The sequence below is a fragment of the Rhinolophus hipposideros genome, assembly GCF_964194185.1.
Source record: "Rhinolophus hipposideros genome assembly, chromosome: 7".
Lineage (NCBI taxonomy): Eukaryota > Metazoa > Chordata > Mammalia > Chiroptera > Rhinolophidae > Rhinolophus > Rhinolophus hipposideros.
Genome location: NC_138053.1, coordinates 73,720,606 through 73,737,600, shown reverse-complemented (window position 1 = coordinate 73,737,600; position 16,995 = coordinate 73,720,606). Strand labels below are relative to the sequence as shown.

General features: G+C 35.6%; 2 protein-coding genes across 4 annotated transcripts in view; one reads left to right on the top strand and one right to left on the bottom strand.

Moving 5' to 3' along the window:
- The window catches only part of PRKAA1 (protein kinase AMP-activated catalytic subunit alpha 1), a gene marked incomplete at its 5' end in the record, with an annotated part of 29,000 nt that overhangs the window by 4,901 nt on the left and 7,104 nt on the right, over positions 1-16,995 (bottom strand). Inside the window, 8 exons of one of the 2 annotated variants that reach the window (XM_081053239.1) lie at positions 843-969; positions 1,086-1,572; positions 2,880-3,104; positions 5,418-5,505; positions 6,677-6,821; positions 10,040-10,133; positions 11,705-11,846; positions 16,711-16,862. In XM_081053239.1, coding sequence (XP_080909365.1) covers positions 843-969; positions 1,086-1,572; positions 2,880-3,104; positions 5,418-5,505; positions 6,677-6,821; positions 10,040-10,099 — 1,132 coding nt within the window. The remainder of the gene's footprint in view (positions 1-842; positions 970-1,085; positions 1,573-2,879; positions 3,105-5,417; positions 5,506-6,676; positions 6,822-10,039; positions 10,134-11,704; positions 11,847-16,710; positions 16,863-16,995) is intronic. The other variant, XM_081053238.1, reaches the window with a different exon arrangement.
- LOC308499597 (histone H2A.Z-like) overlaps positions 1-16,995 on the top strand; it is a 28,301-nt gene that overhangs the window by 7,632 nt on the left and 3,674 nt on the right. The window lies entirely within an intron of this gene.

Here is a 16,995-nt window from a genome sequence, read left to right as displayed (position 1 = left end):
ACCATCAGGTTGTCTGTGATTGTTTAAGACAGTCGGTAATAGAAATGTACAGCAGTCTAGGTTTAAGGTTGGCAATGTCACTTTTAGCTAACTGATAGTTATCTTGGACATAAAATGCTTTAGTGTCGGGAATCATTATATATTTCACACAAAAGTGATCCATTATTTACTTTATTGAAAGGGAAATAAAATTGGAATCATGTAACTCTCACAAAAATTATAATGGATGCATATCTCTGATTATGTTCTAGTGTCAGGATAGGAGGAAAAGGCTGGTTCAGAGGAGAAGAATAACCACAAGTCCATACAAAACATTTCTCTCTCAGTACCCTACAAGAAACCTTACTCAGCAAATAATTCCTTGTACTGTGAGCTACTAATCAAATCTATTTACAGTGCCTTGACTCAACTCTAAAAGCTAATAACTATAATCCTCAAATGAAAAATAAAAAGAATTATTAATATCAGATATGAAAATTATTTCATAATAAAAACACATAGAAAAGTCAACATTTATTTCTAAGTAAAACATTTTATCTTACCAGAATGAACCACATCAAAAAACAAACGTGGCAGAAACTATCACTTTAGGATCAGACTGCATCTGGCTTTAAGGATTCTACAAGATAATCTTAAAAGGATAATATATACTCTAAGATTACCAGAATAACAAGATTCACAAATGTTGTCATCACAAAAGCAGAAAAATCTCACATTTTCCATTCTTTTGCTATTGGGTTACTAGGAACAGTTCAAGAAACTTCTAAAGAATCCAAGTCTAAAAGGCCAAATTAAGTAACAAGGTATAACATGTCATCTATGGTGTTTTGTGATGTACATACCATCAATACTACGGAAATCCAATAAGTACGTTCTACTATCCACTTGGTATAACTGTAGACTCATTTTGGAGTATGTACTTGTCACAGGATTCTTCCTTCGAACACGCAAATAATACGGGTTTACAACCTAGCGTATGGTATGAATGGACAAAAATAAAGTCAAAAGCAATTCTTTTATAAAACACTTTATAGACTACAGGTTTGCCAAATGTGCTAATGACCAGAATGCTCTTTCTTTCCTACCTTCCATTCATAATCCAGTTGTTTAATTGCTCTACAGACTTCTGCCATGATATCATTTGGTCGACTTTGACTTCTAATTCCCAAATGCCATTTTGCTTTCCTTACACCTTGGTGTTTGGATTTCTGTGGATTTAATTCATCGAGGGTATGGCGTGCCCTTGGTGTTTCAGCAACCAAGAATGGTACTCTTTCAGGATGGGGCCGAGTCAAATGGTGATCATCGAGAAAAGAATCAGGTGGGCTTGTTGCCAAGTAAAAATCTTTGGCCTCATTCATTATTCTCCTGTTATCTATTATGAGGTGGTAGGCAACTGCCAAAGGGTCCTGGTGATTTCTGTTATAAAGGCAGCTGAGAACCTCCTCTTCTGAACATTCAAATTTTTCACATACTTCTTTTAAGGCTTCATCATCAATCATGGTCGAACTATATGATGGATCCTCAGGAAAGAGATATTTGGGAAGATCCTGTTTAAACCATTCATGTTCCCTGAGAGAAAATGGCAGGGTCAGAAAGATTCTGAGTAAAGATGAGACTGAAAGTAACTGGGGAATTTACGATATTAATTCATTTATATTTATACTCATACTGTATTATAGTTTTTTTAAACTGAAATTTTCCTCTTCTGGCGCACATTTTATTGTATATATTGGGAGAAATGCTGCAGCTTCCCTGATTTTAAGAGGGAGAAAGCAATGCTGTAGTAACAGGAAAAGAAATGTCCATACTTTATTACATGTAAATTGGCAAAAATGTGTAAAACACAATAAAAATCATCTCGCTTAGATATTTTTAAACAGAAATTTTAGAAAATGATTTGTCCTTTTCATCAGATAGTAAAATCATGCCCTGATATTCACACACTCTTTTTTAGCTAGACTGCAGCACATGGAGTAAGTGGCAAGGGATCAAGTTCTTAAGTTCTACATATAATCTTTCCTCCTTCTTCAATATCCTAATGCTTTCTTGTTTACTATTCCCAGATCTACATCTGATTGTTTTCTTCCTTGTCCCTCCATCTCAGAGAGATGTGCTGTCTGGTCAGTATAAAATCAAAGGGACATTTCCATAAGGGGAAAAAAAGGAAGGAAACAATGATGGTAGAAGAAACATAGTTTGCAGTGATTTTTTTGTAAAGTCTTCATCAGAAATGGCTCACCCAAATTTTGTAAGATTTTTCACCATCACTTTTACTTATTTAAACTATTAGGTTGAACCATGTGAAACTGGCAATACTGATAAATTTACCTACAAAACAGCAATTTCATATGTGATTTAATATCTACTACTATCAAAAAAGTCATTGATTACATTAAAATTTTCACATTCCTTGAGATGAACAAAAGAATATAGTAAAATTCATGAGATTAGAACTCAAATAGCAACACATAAATTTACTATTAAAAAGTAATAATGCTATGAGAATACATTAAAAGTCAAATATGAAGCATATTACAGAAAACTTAAAGAACCACTACAAAAAAATCTAACACCCCAACAGTCGTTATTTCCTATTAGCTTCTTTTAATTTAAAAAGTAATATAATGTTCACTATTACAATTTCAAAACAAATAAAGATGATAAATAAAAAGTAAAAGCCCTCCTTCCTACCAATCTTACTTCCCTAAGATAGCCAGTATAGTGTGTATTTTTAAATACCTAAATAAATGAGTCTATACATTATTTTTAACATAAAAACAGGATTACATTATACATACTGTCCCACAACTTTTTCTTTCACTTAACTTGTATCATTGATACTATTAGATCTGATCATCTCCAAGTTGCTTTATTACCTGATATCTTTGATTGTGGCCCTCTTCATGGGATCCACCTGCAGCATGTGTTTCAAAAGGCTAATCACAGAAGGATTTAAATACTGAGGGGTATAAAAGATTCCATCACATATCTTCTTAAAAAGAGTTGGCACGTGATCATCATCGAATGGAAGGGTTCCACATAATAAAGCATACAGAATCACCCCACTGCTCCATATATCTACCTCTGGACCTGCATACAATCTGTAACAGGAAATACCCAGTGGATTAAATAATCATTAGTAACTGAAGAGTCAATCATTTAATCAAAACTTTTAAACATGGATACTTCATAAGTAATTATTAGTCAGAATATAGTTTCTATAATAGCTGCTACACAAAATAGCTGTACTACACATAAAAGATTGTATCAATATTATCTTTGAAAACAAAAATCAAGAATTTTTTTTAAATTACGGATTGTAGGGCCAGATGGTGGCTCAGGCGGTTGGAGTGCTGTGCTCCTAACACCAAGGTCTCCAGTTCATTTCCCACATGAGCCAGTGAGCTGCACCATCTACTGCAAAGACGATTAACAACGGCTCTCCCTGGAGCTGGGCTGCCACGAGCAGCTGGAGGTTGGCGTGAGCTGCCGTGGGCTGCCGTGTGCTGCCATGATTGGCCGGGTGCCAGCATGAGTGGCCAGCAGCTGCCGAGACCTCCCAAGAGTGGCCGACCGACGACTGGCGACCGACTACTTCAGCCAGGAGCCAGGGGGGGCACAAGGCTCATCATACCAGCATTGGCCGGAGAGCTGTGTCCTACACAGCTAGTCTGAGAAACAACTGCTTGAACCCGAGTGGGGTGGGGGGAGTCAGAAGGAGGGGGAGGTGAAATTATGGACTATAGGTAACATTCTATTCTTACTACCTTCCTGGGGTCCTCCATGAGACCCAATCAATAGGGCCAAATCTTGAACAAAACAGATCATCCCTGAATTTAAAACTACTGTTGTTTGGTTACAGAGGAGAGATTAAATGATCTTTCATACCTGAGACTGAGAATATTCTTTACTGATGGACTCTAAACCCACTCTCCCAAATAACCCAAGACCTCCTGCCAAGGTAAAAGGGGCCTGAGGCTGGGGAAGGAAGCCAAGCTAACTGGTTCACAGAAGATTCTACCTATTTGCAATACACTAGATTAGGTGCAGAATAGTTAGATAACCCATCCAAAGTCTGGCTTCAGACAAAAGATTTCTTTAAATTGTTCAAATCAATTGTTGAAATGATCAGTAAATACTATTTTGAAAGTAAAAGTTTTCATTCATCCAGACCTCACAGAAAAGCTTTATCCAAACTAGGCAAGTTAGACTTCAGTCATGGCCCATTGCATATATGTATAATTACAATACATTTCTTTTTATTTATTTAGCACTGCCCCTAGTATCTAGATCCTGAATTGTTTTCTTCACAGAAGAATTTAGACAACACAGATGAAATCATTTTATAAAGAATTCTAAACATTAAGTTAATTTTAAAAGAGATAAAGCTTGATAAATCTAAAATTAGGATACTTCTGCCTTATTCACAGCTATGACTTTACAGAAATATAATTTCTCTGAGCAGGCTAAGCAAGCGTCAGAAAATAGGAAGAAAAAACTACAAAATTTCTCCAGTCTGAATTAATATAAGGATGTGAAACATTCAAAGAAACGTGGTTTGAGTAGAAGTTAATTATAAAAACTAGTAAACAAAATCAACCTTCTCTGCTTTCAATTTCAGTGTTATAGTGAAAAACAATTACTCTTAAAAACTTAAATTTTCCTATCATCTAAACTATTCAAAAAGCTGTGTGGTACAAAGATCTTCGTGTTCTCTAACATGAGGTTGGTAAATTGAGAGATTAGAATTCTTATAATATTGCAGTCTCTAGATTTTAAAAATGAAAATTCAAAATAAAGTCTGAAGATTTTACTTTTACTTGAGTCCTATTCTCCAGGACACCTTATCATAAAACATTAAGCTACTACAAAATACCATCTATTTGAAAAATTAAAGCTACACATTGCACTTTTCTTTTTTTTTTTCTTTTTCCTTCAAGGAGGGCGCAGCCCACAGTGGCCCATGTGGGGATCAAACCAGCACCACGCTCTAACCAACTGAGCTAATTGGCCACCCCTACACATTACACTTTTAATTCTTCACCTAAGTAAATAGTAAGCCACTTCTAACTACTAGATATTTCTGTATTATTCAATTTTTTTAATGTCTTACCTATCTTTAAAACTCACTAGTTTTAAACCTTCAATTTCTTCTACCAGTGGAAAAAAAATGTACGTACGGACTCTTATCTAAATATTTTAATATCATATTGACTCGGATACCAACATTCTCCTCTCTAAATGGAGTCCTTAATCTCTTATGTTTTATTCTTAAAGAACACTTTTTTGAAAAGAAAAAAATAAGTCTGAAATTTCTTTCCTTTCACTAGAATCAGACACTACATTATAGACTAACAAAATCTAGGAGAAACAGACAATTACAGATGCATGGGGAGGAGGGGGTCAAATATTACCTTCCTGAAATTACTTCTGGTGCAGCATAGTTGGGTGAGCCACAACTTGTTCTTAAAAATTCACCATCTGACATCATGTTTGAAAGACCTGAAAATGCACAAAATCAACTACTCAAGATTTCCCAAGGACAAAAATAAAAACAAAACTCCATTAAACAGTAAAACTGAGTTTGCAATAAAGTAATAAATCATTTTATTCTTTGCTACAACAAAATCCTACAGTCTTTACTGTTCCCAAATAGTTTTCCATTACGCCCTAAAATTTGAAATCTTTCAACATTTAAAGTTCGTGCATTTTTTTGGAGTTTAATGAGTATACATTAAGCTATTGGTTACTAGAATAAACTTGGCATGTTTAAGTTTTATGAATACAAAAATTACAAGAAAGAAATTTAGAACAGATGAGAATTAAAAGTTTCTATTAACCCTTGTTCTGATTCTTTAAAAAATACATAATAATCATTTTGAAAATCAAGGCACCTCTGCCTTCTCAAAAATACACTCTACAAAAACAATTATGACAATGAGGAATGAGGAGGTCAAATAATTTAGCCAGTCACCAAGAAACAAATCAAAAAAACAGTTCGGGGCTGCTTGGCACTGTTCAGTTAATCTATAGATTAAAAACTATATATTCAAAACTGAGGAAGATATTTGTAACAGTCTCCTCTGATCTGAACTGAAGCTAAGCAAAAGAAAGTTGCAGAGATTCCTTTTTCTCTTAGGTTTAATAATGTGAATGACAATTTATATAGGAAATAAAGAGAAGGTAAATTCATTTTTAACAATCCAAATAATGTTCCTCAAGCTGAAATTATTTCCTATCATTTAAAATACATTACCTTTTTTTCCAAAATAAGTTTGTCCTTATAGTTTACTTTCTGGTTTTCAAAGTTTGAATAACTTAACTCCACCTGGTCTTTTTCCTTTTGCTCCATAATTGATCAAAACACCACACTGGAAATAAGGTCACTAACTTCTCCTTTACACGTAATAGGCTCTTTCAAATGTCTCTATCTCTACTGCCACAAATTTAAATTGTTTACATACTGTCACAAAACTCAATTTTAAAGACATAAAGCTAAAAAAAGAGAATGCCTCATCTTTTTGCTTTCTGTTTGCTCGTGAACAAGATGGTGAGGCTGTATTACTTTGGGATACTCACTCTATTATTATACATGAAAGTAAAAGTTATCTGAAGAATGCTACTGATGTTCGTTAAACATAATGAACATATGAAACTATAAAAATCTCCTTACCAAAATCAGCTATCTTTGCATTCATGTGTGCATCAAGCAGGACATTTTCAGGTTTCAAATCTCTATGAACCACCATATGCCTGTGACAATAATCCACACCAGAAAGGATTTGCTGGAATAGACGTCGACTTTCTTTTTCATCCAGCTAAGAAAAGTAGAGAGGCATCTTAAAAGAGTGTCTTTCAAAAGAAATCATCCTACTTATAATTCTCCAACCTATAAAATGGCCAAAATGCATGAAACCTTCCAAATGAACCTCACTCAGGAGATACTTTGGAAATGCAGAGGAGATATATGCAGCACAAAACAGAAATGCTAAGAGGATCTTGGAACCCAAATCAGTAAGTCAACTTTCTAATGTTATCCCTCTCATGACTACATTGTAATAGCTTGCTTTTCTTATATCTCATGAGCTATTTCAAATAATTTCAATTTCTACTTGAAACGAGTCAAAACTAGGCATGTTTTCCCCTACAAATTCAAAACATTTAATCGTCCGTTCCTTTAACAAATATTCATTGAACACCTTCAATGGGCCATGCACTGTTTTAGACACTTATGATAAAGCAATGAATAAGACAAAGGACCTAATCCAGTTGATGAAAACATACAATAAACAAGTAAATATAACATCAATGAGTGATAGTGCTTTGAAGAAAAATAAAGCAGGATAAGGGCACAAAGTGTTATGTTGTGGTGGGGATACTATTTTAAGACTACATGGGGAAGTAACATTTAAGCACTGTTAATGAATTAGCAAACAACCATCTTATTATATGTACTGAAATAAAATGTTTTAATTTTAACAATAGGAAATCCTTAATTCATTTATTTTATAAAACATAAAGGCATTTAGCTTTAATCTGCTTACTGAAAAAAGTATTTCTTATGCTGCAATTACTTTTAAAATATTCTTTAAAAGCTTCTCTTTCCATTTATCTATGTTTACTTAAAATAGTTTTTTCCTTTAGTGATAACCATTACTTGAACATTTCCTGCTCCCAAGAAGTCATTTTTAATAAATAAGGTATTAATCCTCTAGGAAAAGGACTCTAATATGCAATTCTCTAACATAGGTCACAAATTAGCATTCTAAAACTAGAGTCTTATACCTTAAGTGACATGGATAATCTAGGAGAAAAGATGAAATAATTTTTTTGAAAGCAAAATGAAAACTATCAAAGTACCATGAGATACCCTTCCTCTAAAGAAAATATTAATGTGTCAGCAATTTAATTGATTAAATAAAATATAAGAGGTAAAATAACTAGATAGGCTACAAAAATGAAGATTATACATGTTAATCACACAGTACAAAGGATGAAGAAGGGGAAATCTACAAAGGAAGATTAGAAAAGTCAAAACGTATTTCCAGTTAAACATGGCATACAGAACCTTTGGTCTACACTCCTTGCAATATCACTAAAATGACATCAGCATATAAGGACAAAAAGAGCAAGAGAAGAGACAGCAGAAATCCAGAGGAGTCACTAAGCTGGAGAGTGAACAGTGATAAAGACTTCACTAGCCAGAGGAAGCTGTCACCTAAGCCCGTAGGGACAGAAACCAATAATAAACTTGTCTGCACACTGAACCCTGGAAAGGCTCAGAAACTGGAATCATTAGGAATTTCTAAAGGTAGAAGTGAGAAGTGGGCTGAAAACAAGGCAACGGGTTGAAGTAAGACATTGTAAGTAGTAAGACTACTGGGAAATAAGACCCAGGATTTACTCTTTAATAAGGATGCCCCAGCTCCTCAAGGAAGCCAAGCAGGGATGAGGCACCAGAAGGAAAACGTGGGCATTGAGTGAAAGTCAACATACTAACTAGTGACACCTGCAGCCCTCTTCCCCATTCTGCTTCCGAGTACTGGCAGCTAAGATGATGGCCTCAAGGAAATTGGAAGGTTCTTCTGAAGCAGCTATCTGATCTAAGGAAAGATATTTGTAATTATTGACATTTGATGTACCCTAATAAAATGGACAGGACCCTACCTAATCAACCTATGGGGAGGCCCACTACAATAAGTTCCACCCACATAAGTTTGGCATTTAGTACCTCACTCTCAAATGAGTGGACAACCAAGAATCACCAAATATCTGAGGAAGGACCAATATACAAAAGACAAAGCTCAATAAAATGAACGGAGGGCGGGGGAAATGGAGCAGGGAGCACAGAACATACAGAAACAATACAGAGAAAAGAAGAGAAAAAAATTTTTTTTAAATTAATGGTCATCTTCAGACATACAAGATTATTACATCTGTGGAGCAAAAATAAGCTATTTAAAGAAAAGAAAATTTCAAAAAATAAGAAAGATCTTTGAAATAGAAAATATGACAGCTGAAATTTTAATACGCAACAAGTAAAAACTGAAGAAAATTCCCATAATGTAAAGCAAACTGACCAAGAAATGTAAAAGGGAAGCAAAAAGAGAAGGAAAACAAGATACCAATTCAACTTGTGCCTGTTTCCATTTTTCCAGGCAGAACATGGGGGTGGGGAGAGGCAGTGAATAGAGAAGGCAGTAAATTAGTGAATAGAGACGGTTACAGTGAATAGAGAAGGGGAATACCTGAAATTTAAATAAATCATGTTAATCAAAATTAACTTGGTTAATGAGTTTGATTTTGATGAAAGTAAACATGCTATATAGCACAAATGAATGAATGATTTAGAGACCTTTAGATTGGGCGGGGGAAAAAACTGGATTCTCAGTGCTAGATGAGTCTCTTCCAGAAAGAGGTTTTTCCATACCATATAAGCCAGATGTGAGAAAAAGTATGGGCAGGGGGCATTCAGTTTTTGTATCTGTAACTTAAGATATGTTCAAAATGTCTTTGAAAGTTCCTTCCAACTCTAAATTATTTAAGTCTAATTCCCACCTCCTTCATGGAGCCTGTTCTTACTACTTCAGGTACATCAGATTTCTGAAACCAAAAAAATGAATGCAATTTAAATGTGGCTAGGTTTGACTACTAAGGCCTAGATCTTTATAAGTATTAAATAATATATTTTGTAAGGATTAAATATATACTTTAAGATATATATTAAAAATATTTGTATGCCACCAAAGCATTAAGTCTGAGGATCATGAGTTCTGGGTCTCAATCCAATTGTCAATAAATCATGTGACCTTGAGCAAATATATAAACTGTGAGTCTCAGTTAACACATCTGTGTAAGTAGGCTAAGGAGGTAAACTCTAAGATCCTTACTAGTTCTAGATTCTAAACAAATATATGACTAAGGAAATTGGTTACTAAATAGACCTCTTAACAAAATTGCTTTCTGACATCTTGAAGCTAGTTAAGGGATAAGGGGAGTTACAAAATAGATACAGGATTAAATCAGAACTGCTTACCCTTCCATTTTTACAGATATAATCAAATAGCTCTCCTCCTGAGACATATTCCATCACCATGAAAATATCAGATGGTGTACTGATGACCTGGTACCTGGTGAGAGAAAACATTATCTACCAATATTAAAACATGTATATTCATTCATTCAATTAATATTTACTAAGCACCTGTAATATTCCAGGTACTGTGCTAGGAGCTGAACAAAGTGCAGAAAACAAAACTCTGCCCTCGTGGAGTTCATGTTCTAGGAGCCAGGAAACAAAACGTGAAATAAATAAGCAATATGTCAGGTGGTGGGACATGCTATGAAGAGAAACAGAGCAAACTAAGAGAATCTTTCATACGGGTTGTTCAGGAAAGGCCTCTCTGATACAGTAATATTTGAGCAGAGTCTCAGGGAAGTAAGGGAGCAAACTGCCATTATCTGGGAAAAAGATGAACCAGGCAGAGGGAACAGCAAGTGCAAAGTCCCCCAGGTGGAAGCTTGCCTGGCATGGTCAAGCAGTGGTAAGAAGGCTAGAGGGAAACAGGATGTGGAGTCAAAGAGGTAACTGGAGACCAGACACAACCTTACGAGCCATGATGAGGCTTTCTTTGGCTTTTACTCTAAGGAAGATGAACTTTTAAGCCATCGTCACGTGATCTGGCCTATTAAAGCGGTAAGTCTGGCAGTGATGTGAAGAACTGAGTGTAGAGGGTAAAGGGAAAGCAGGAGACCCCCAGCAGGCCATGAGATGAAGGGAGCTCAGGCTGGGCTGATGGCAATGAGGAACAGAGATGCAGTCAGATTTTTAGATATACTGAAGGAAGAAATGAATGGATGGCAGGAAGGGAGAGAAACGGATGTTAAGGATGGTTCCTAAGCTTCTGCCCTGAGGAACCAGGTATTAATAGATGGTGAACACTGTGGGAAGAGCAGCTTTTGGATGGTAACAGAGTTTAGTGCCATGCCGAGTTTCACGTGCCTCGTGGATATCCAGATGAAGATGTAAAGTAGGCATACGAGTCTGGAGGTCAGGGAAGAGGTTTCAGAGCAGATGTATAGTTAGGGGTCATCGGACCTCAACAAGTGAGAAGAGGTGAGAGGGAAACATTTTGAGTCAGCCAGTTCATTACAAAAGTCTAAGCAGTTTTAATTAATGGCCTGTACAATAAAGCTGAGCAGCAGTAAATAAATGATCTGAAGACCCTACAACTGGCAAGTGTAAAACAACAGTAATGTTATTGCCTTTTTGAAATACTGTATTCCCGATATTCTGTTATTTGTTTTATCAGACGTAAGCATCATGGGGGAAAGCCCTTTCTGAGGCACTGTCTCCAGTGGGCCTAATGTATATTATATGGAAATTTGGATCAAGAGCTTTTACCAGCAGCATTGTTGGCTCTGCAGCAATGGCAGTTTGAGCATTATCTATCAGAAGGGCACTGATCCAGAAGACAAGAGAATGAGAAAGATAACTGCTGATAAGCACAAGCACAAAACAGGAACACGGGCTGAAGTGACCATGAATGGGTTTAGATAAAGACAGGAACAGGAAGAAACTTCAAAATCCTCAGGGAAGACCAAGGAGAGTCAGTTATCTTTCTCACTTGTCAGATTAAGCATGTTAACAAAAACGATGAAAAAAAACGATATGACTATATTTAATATAATCAGATCTTACAGTTTAATTATATGAGGATGCCTGAAAAGCTTGAGGTTCTGAATTTCTCTGCGGATTTTTCCTACCACATCAAGGCTTCGAATCTTCTGTCGATTGAGTATCTTCACAGCAACTTTATGCCCAGTCAACTCATGTTTGCCAACTGTAGGAGAAATCATTTTAATAAATTAGTGCCAGGCTTGATAAATAACATATTTAGACATATTCTAAGAGTAGTAATCTCAGCATTCTCAGAAAATACCAAAGCAAATTTAAGCTCAATTCTGTCTGATATACCCCTGAATGTTTATATGTTTAAGAATGATTAAGTGGGATAATATATGAGAAACTGGTAACAGTCATTTATCCACCAAGGAAAGTTGTGAGCTAAGGGAGAAAGAGGAGAGATTTCCTTTTTGCTGTATACTTTTTTATTCTGTTAAATTCTCTTTATTTTTCATTTTTTTAACTATCAGACATACAAATTAAACTTTTTTCTTTGGGTATACAGTTCTGTGGATTTTAACACATGTAGAAATTGGTGTACCACCATTATTATCAGTTACAGAACAGTTCATCATCTCAAAAAATTCCCTCATGCTATAAACAAACTTCTCCTGTCCATAACCCCTTGAACTTTTTAGAATATGGTTCATAAGCATGTATTTTCTGTTTTTTAAAAGAAGAAAAAAATAAATTTCTGTTGTTAAAGCCATTCAGTTTGCAGTATTCTGTTATGGCAGCCCTAGTAGATTAACACAATATTTTTTTACTATTTCTTAGTTGAATACTCAACATTAATATTTTAAACTTCTTGTCTTTAAAACATTATTTTAAACAAAGAATTTTTCTCATTATTCCAATCTTAATAGGCTTTCCTGCTTGATCTGGGATTTCGGATGAGAACCTACAGACCATCAGGTTCAATGGTTTTCAACAATTCAACATTTTCCCAACCAGGCTATCTCAGACAATGAGTGATGGGGTCCTCTGCCCCACCACTACCCCTGCAAATTGGCAGGGGTAGAAGAGGGGATGGGGTAGCTCCTCATTATTTTAAATTTTTTTAAGCATTTGCTACTTTGTTCAAGTATTTTAATTAATATTAAATCCAAGGTCAAATTACAGATATTTCACAAAGGGAGAAAAAAGTTAAATAAGACTCAAAGAAAAATGTTGTTTACATCAGAGTCCTAATTCTGATTCCTTTTCAAGAATACAACCTACCACCTAAATTCAACTTTCATTTCATCCAGATCCTTGTTTAATCTTCACAATACCGCTACAACGTAAATCTTTGCAGCAAATGAGCAAATGTGCAACTGCAACATAGTCTCCTCTAACCAAAAGGATTATCACAGAATCGTAAGGTAAAAATACCATTTTTAAACTACTCCAATTTAAAAGGAATCTCTAAGTTTAACTATCCTTTATATGTAATATAGCTCAACTAATCTCAAAACCATCCATGGCTAAGAAATTATAGCAGCTTCCTCAAAGATGGCAGATTAACAGATTGCACTGGATTTACTTCCATCAAAACCTCATAAAAATATACATGAAATCAGTGAGGAAGAAAACCCTGTCACAGTTAAAATGAATTGTGGAAATCAAGCACATTCTTATTTCTGATAAGGCTTTCTGCAATCTCTAATACCAGTCAGATGTGATGAAGAATGGTCAACTTGACTGTTAAAACCCAACTCAGGAAGTATCTTCTTTCTGAGACCTAGTTTATTAATCCCTGAAGAAGTACTAGTCTCACCTGTCCAAACTACCCCCAACATCTCCAAGCCCTGGTTTACTAGGAACCTTTTCTCATTAACTGCACAGCTAAAACAGGACTGGGAAATAGGCACAATACTGGATAATACTGGCTGACTGAGACTTGGAAAGAATATTAAAGCAGAATCTATTTAGGCCTGAACTCCAATTCATCACACATCAACCAGTCTCCTCTCATATCATACATACCCTGCTCAACTTAATCTCAACCCCAGTTACCTTTAAGAAACAACTGGGGCTTATCCAAAACTCTAGATGTATATTCTGTCCTTAAATAAGGTACTGGAATAGGAGATTCAAAACATTTTCTCAAATTAATTCATCTGGCATTAAATACAGTTAATGCTGCCAGGGAAAACAGTACAGACGAAAAGCAACCCGGTGTCCACAGACCTTCCTGGGCTTTGAAGATGACCAATAACTATAACATGAGGAAAACAAACACATTTTACAGTGCAAAAGAATACAATGGGGGGGGAGGGGAGGAGAATATGCATGAAGCTCACCCAAGAAATGAATGTTTTAAGAAAAATTAACTATTTCAGGGTGACAGGAGAATACAGAAGTTATGAAATAAGAGCAGAGCAAGACCTATTTTGCAATAGAAAAAATAAAATAATTTAGAAAGCAGTGAATTGCAACAGAAATGTGGCAAAATTTTATGGAACACATACCAGAAAATGAGGAAGAAACTAGCAAGAATAGGAGGGAAGGGAATAGGGAATCAAGTAAAATTCAACTTATGAGTAATAAGGGGCAGAATATTATTCCACCTTAGAAGCTCCCCCACCTCCCAAAAAAGGATAAACGGAATGAAATCAATAACCAATCAAGATATAGCTCAAAACTTTTTTAATATGTGAGCATTTCATCAAATTATAAATTAATTAGACATATAAAGGCATAACGTCTTCACTTTTGAAACAATAAAAGACATCACGAAAGTATGATTATATAGTCAAAAATTGAACCGGTGGCAGGAGCGGGCAGGTGCCTCAACAGCAACTGTAAAGAGATGGTTCAAATGCATACATGAAGACACTGATAACTAAACAGATAGGATAGTGATTAGTTTGGGTTTTTTTAATGAGACATTAGTAAACTAATTCCTTTTTCATGGCTGGGTAAGACAAGAGAACATTTTAAGGCAGTAAAAGGGTGGTCAATGTCCTAGAATAACACTAAGGGTGGTATTTCATTTTTTTTTAAAGGCAATTTTAAACCTTTTATTTAAGTGTGTTTTTCCGGGAGCCATCAGCTCCAAGTCAAGTAGTTATTTCAATCTAGTTGTGGAGGGCGCAGCTCACTGCCCCATGTGGGAATCGAACAGGCAACCCTGTTGTTCAGAACTCACGCTCTAACCAACTAAGCCATCCAGCTGCCCCTAGACTATTTTTTTTAAATATAAATCTAGGTGATATATTATACTATATTGTAATTTAGGTATAGAATTTACTAGTTAATATTCATGACATACCCACTTCGCACATAACAAGAGCTAAATAAATAATAGCTGTCATTTCTATGCCTCTAGCTCCCATTCCCATAAACTTCAAACCCACCAATCTGTTCCATCCTCACCCTTCCAATCATCACCAATCCTGAGAATTGTGGCTTCCAAAGTTCAACCCATCTCCTGACTTTTTCAACAGATTACTACTGCTAGACACAGATACCCATAGCACCAAGTCCTTGACAGGGATTTCAACTACTACCTAAAAACTATATGAATACTTGTTCAGTCATAGGAGAGCACAGAGACAAAACACAGGTTCATTTACTTGAGTATACATTTTAAATGAAGACTTTGAAAAATTTAAATTTAGGTGACATACATTATACTATGCTGTAATGTAGGTATACAATTTACTAGTTAATATTCACGACATACCCACTTCATACCCAGGTGTATGAGGAACTCTCACTAACCCTGGAAGATTGGTATAACTAGCAACACTTACAGATAAATGAAGCACAGGAAGGTGAAATAATTGCCCAAAGTTACACAGCTAGTGACCTGCAAAGCCAAAATTTGAATCTAGGTCTGTCTCAAAAACTTGTGCTGTTTCCAAAAATAGTGAGTGAAGTGTAATAACTTTCTAAAAAAGACAATCCTCAAAAGGACATTATACAGTTTAATAATACAAATGTAAATATCCTTTTAATAAAACAAACAGAAGTTAACATATTAGAGGAATCCTTAAGTTATAGTCTTGTAGTTCAAAAAATAGACTGAATTCCCCTATGCTAATAAGAATTATTCTAAAAATTGATTCATTCGTTCATTTAAGAAACTGTTGTTGAGTACCTGCAACTATTATATGCCAGGTACTGCTACTATGACCTTTTTCCTGTATGAGAAAATGAATCCAGTCTACTAAAAACCCACCTTACATCAATGTCAGTATTTTAAGACAAGATACCAAGAAGACATTGTATCCATTCTATCAAACCAATTTAAAAGTTTCTCAAAACTTAAGGCATTATTAAGGAGAAATGAAGAGCATAAAATTATAAGCGTACAAAATAGAATGGCAAGTATAGTGGGGTGAATAGTGTCCCCTCCCCCCAAATTCATGTCTACCTGCCACCATCTCAGAACTCAATCTTATTTGGAAATAGGGTCTTTGCAGATGTAATTAGTTAAGGATCTCAAGATGAAATCATTCTAGATTTAGGGTGAGCACTATAGCTAATGACTGGTGTCCTTATAAGAAGAGGAGAGAAACAGAAACACACACACACACACACACACACACACAGAAGGTGGCCATGTGATAACGGAGGAAGAGACTGGAGTTTTGCTACCACAAGCCAAGGAACACCAGCAGCCACCAGAAGCTAGAATAGGCAAGAAGAGATTCTCTCCTAGACCTTCAAAAGGACTGTGACCCTGCTAACCTTGATTTTGGACTTCTGGCCTCCAGAATTGTGAGAGAATAAATGTGTTGTTTTAAGGCACCCAGTTTGTGGTACTGTGTTACTATAGCCCTAGGAAACGAATACAGTTAAGCTTATCAGTTTATAAGTGAGTTTTCTAAAATATGATATTCACCATTAACAAGCGAACAAAAGTAGTAGTAGTTTTGAAAACAGGTTTTCTATACTGTACTACACATGCCTAAGTATTCTTAAATGGAACACACTGTACATGCCGCCAGAACCAAGCAGGTGTTCAGTGTGTGTGAGCATTAGTTACTCCCTTGTGCCCTCACACAGTGACATCCATAGGAGTTACTTACCTGGACAGGACTTCTCGCTCCTAGACTATTACGTTCCAGCGTGTGGTGTTCTTCTCTTTGAAGTTGTGCCTCACCATTCACAGACTATCAGGAGTCAACTCTTACAGCCCCCTCTTCAGTGTTCTAATTTGGGGATTCTAATTTTCTATGGGCTAGAAAAGTCATAAAACTAAAATTATAATAGATTTTCTAAAGTATGCTCTACCAAACACTAGCACTGGAAACTCCACAGAAAAAGATTTCATAATCTTTTTGTCCTGGGAAAGGACTTATGTCCTGGGAAAG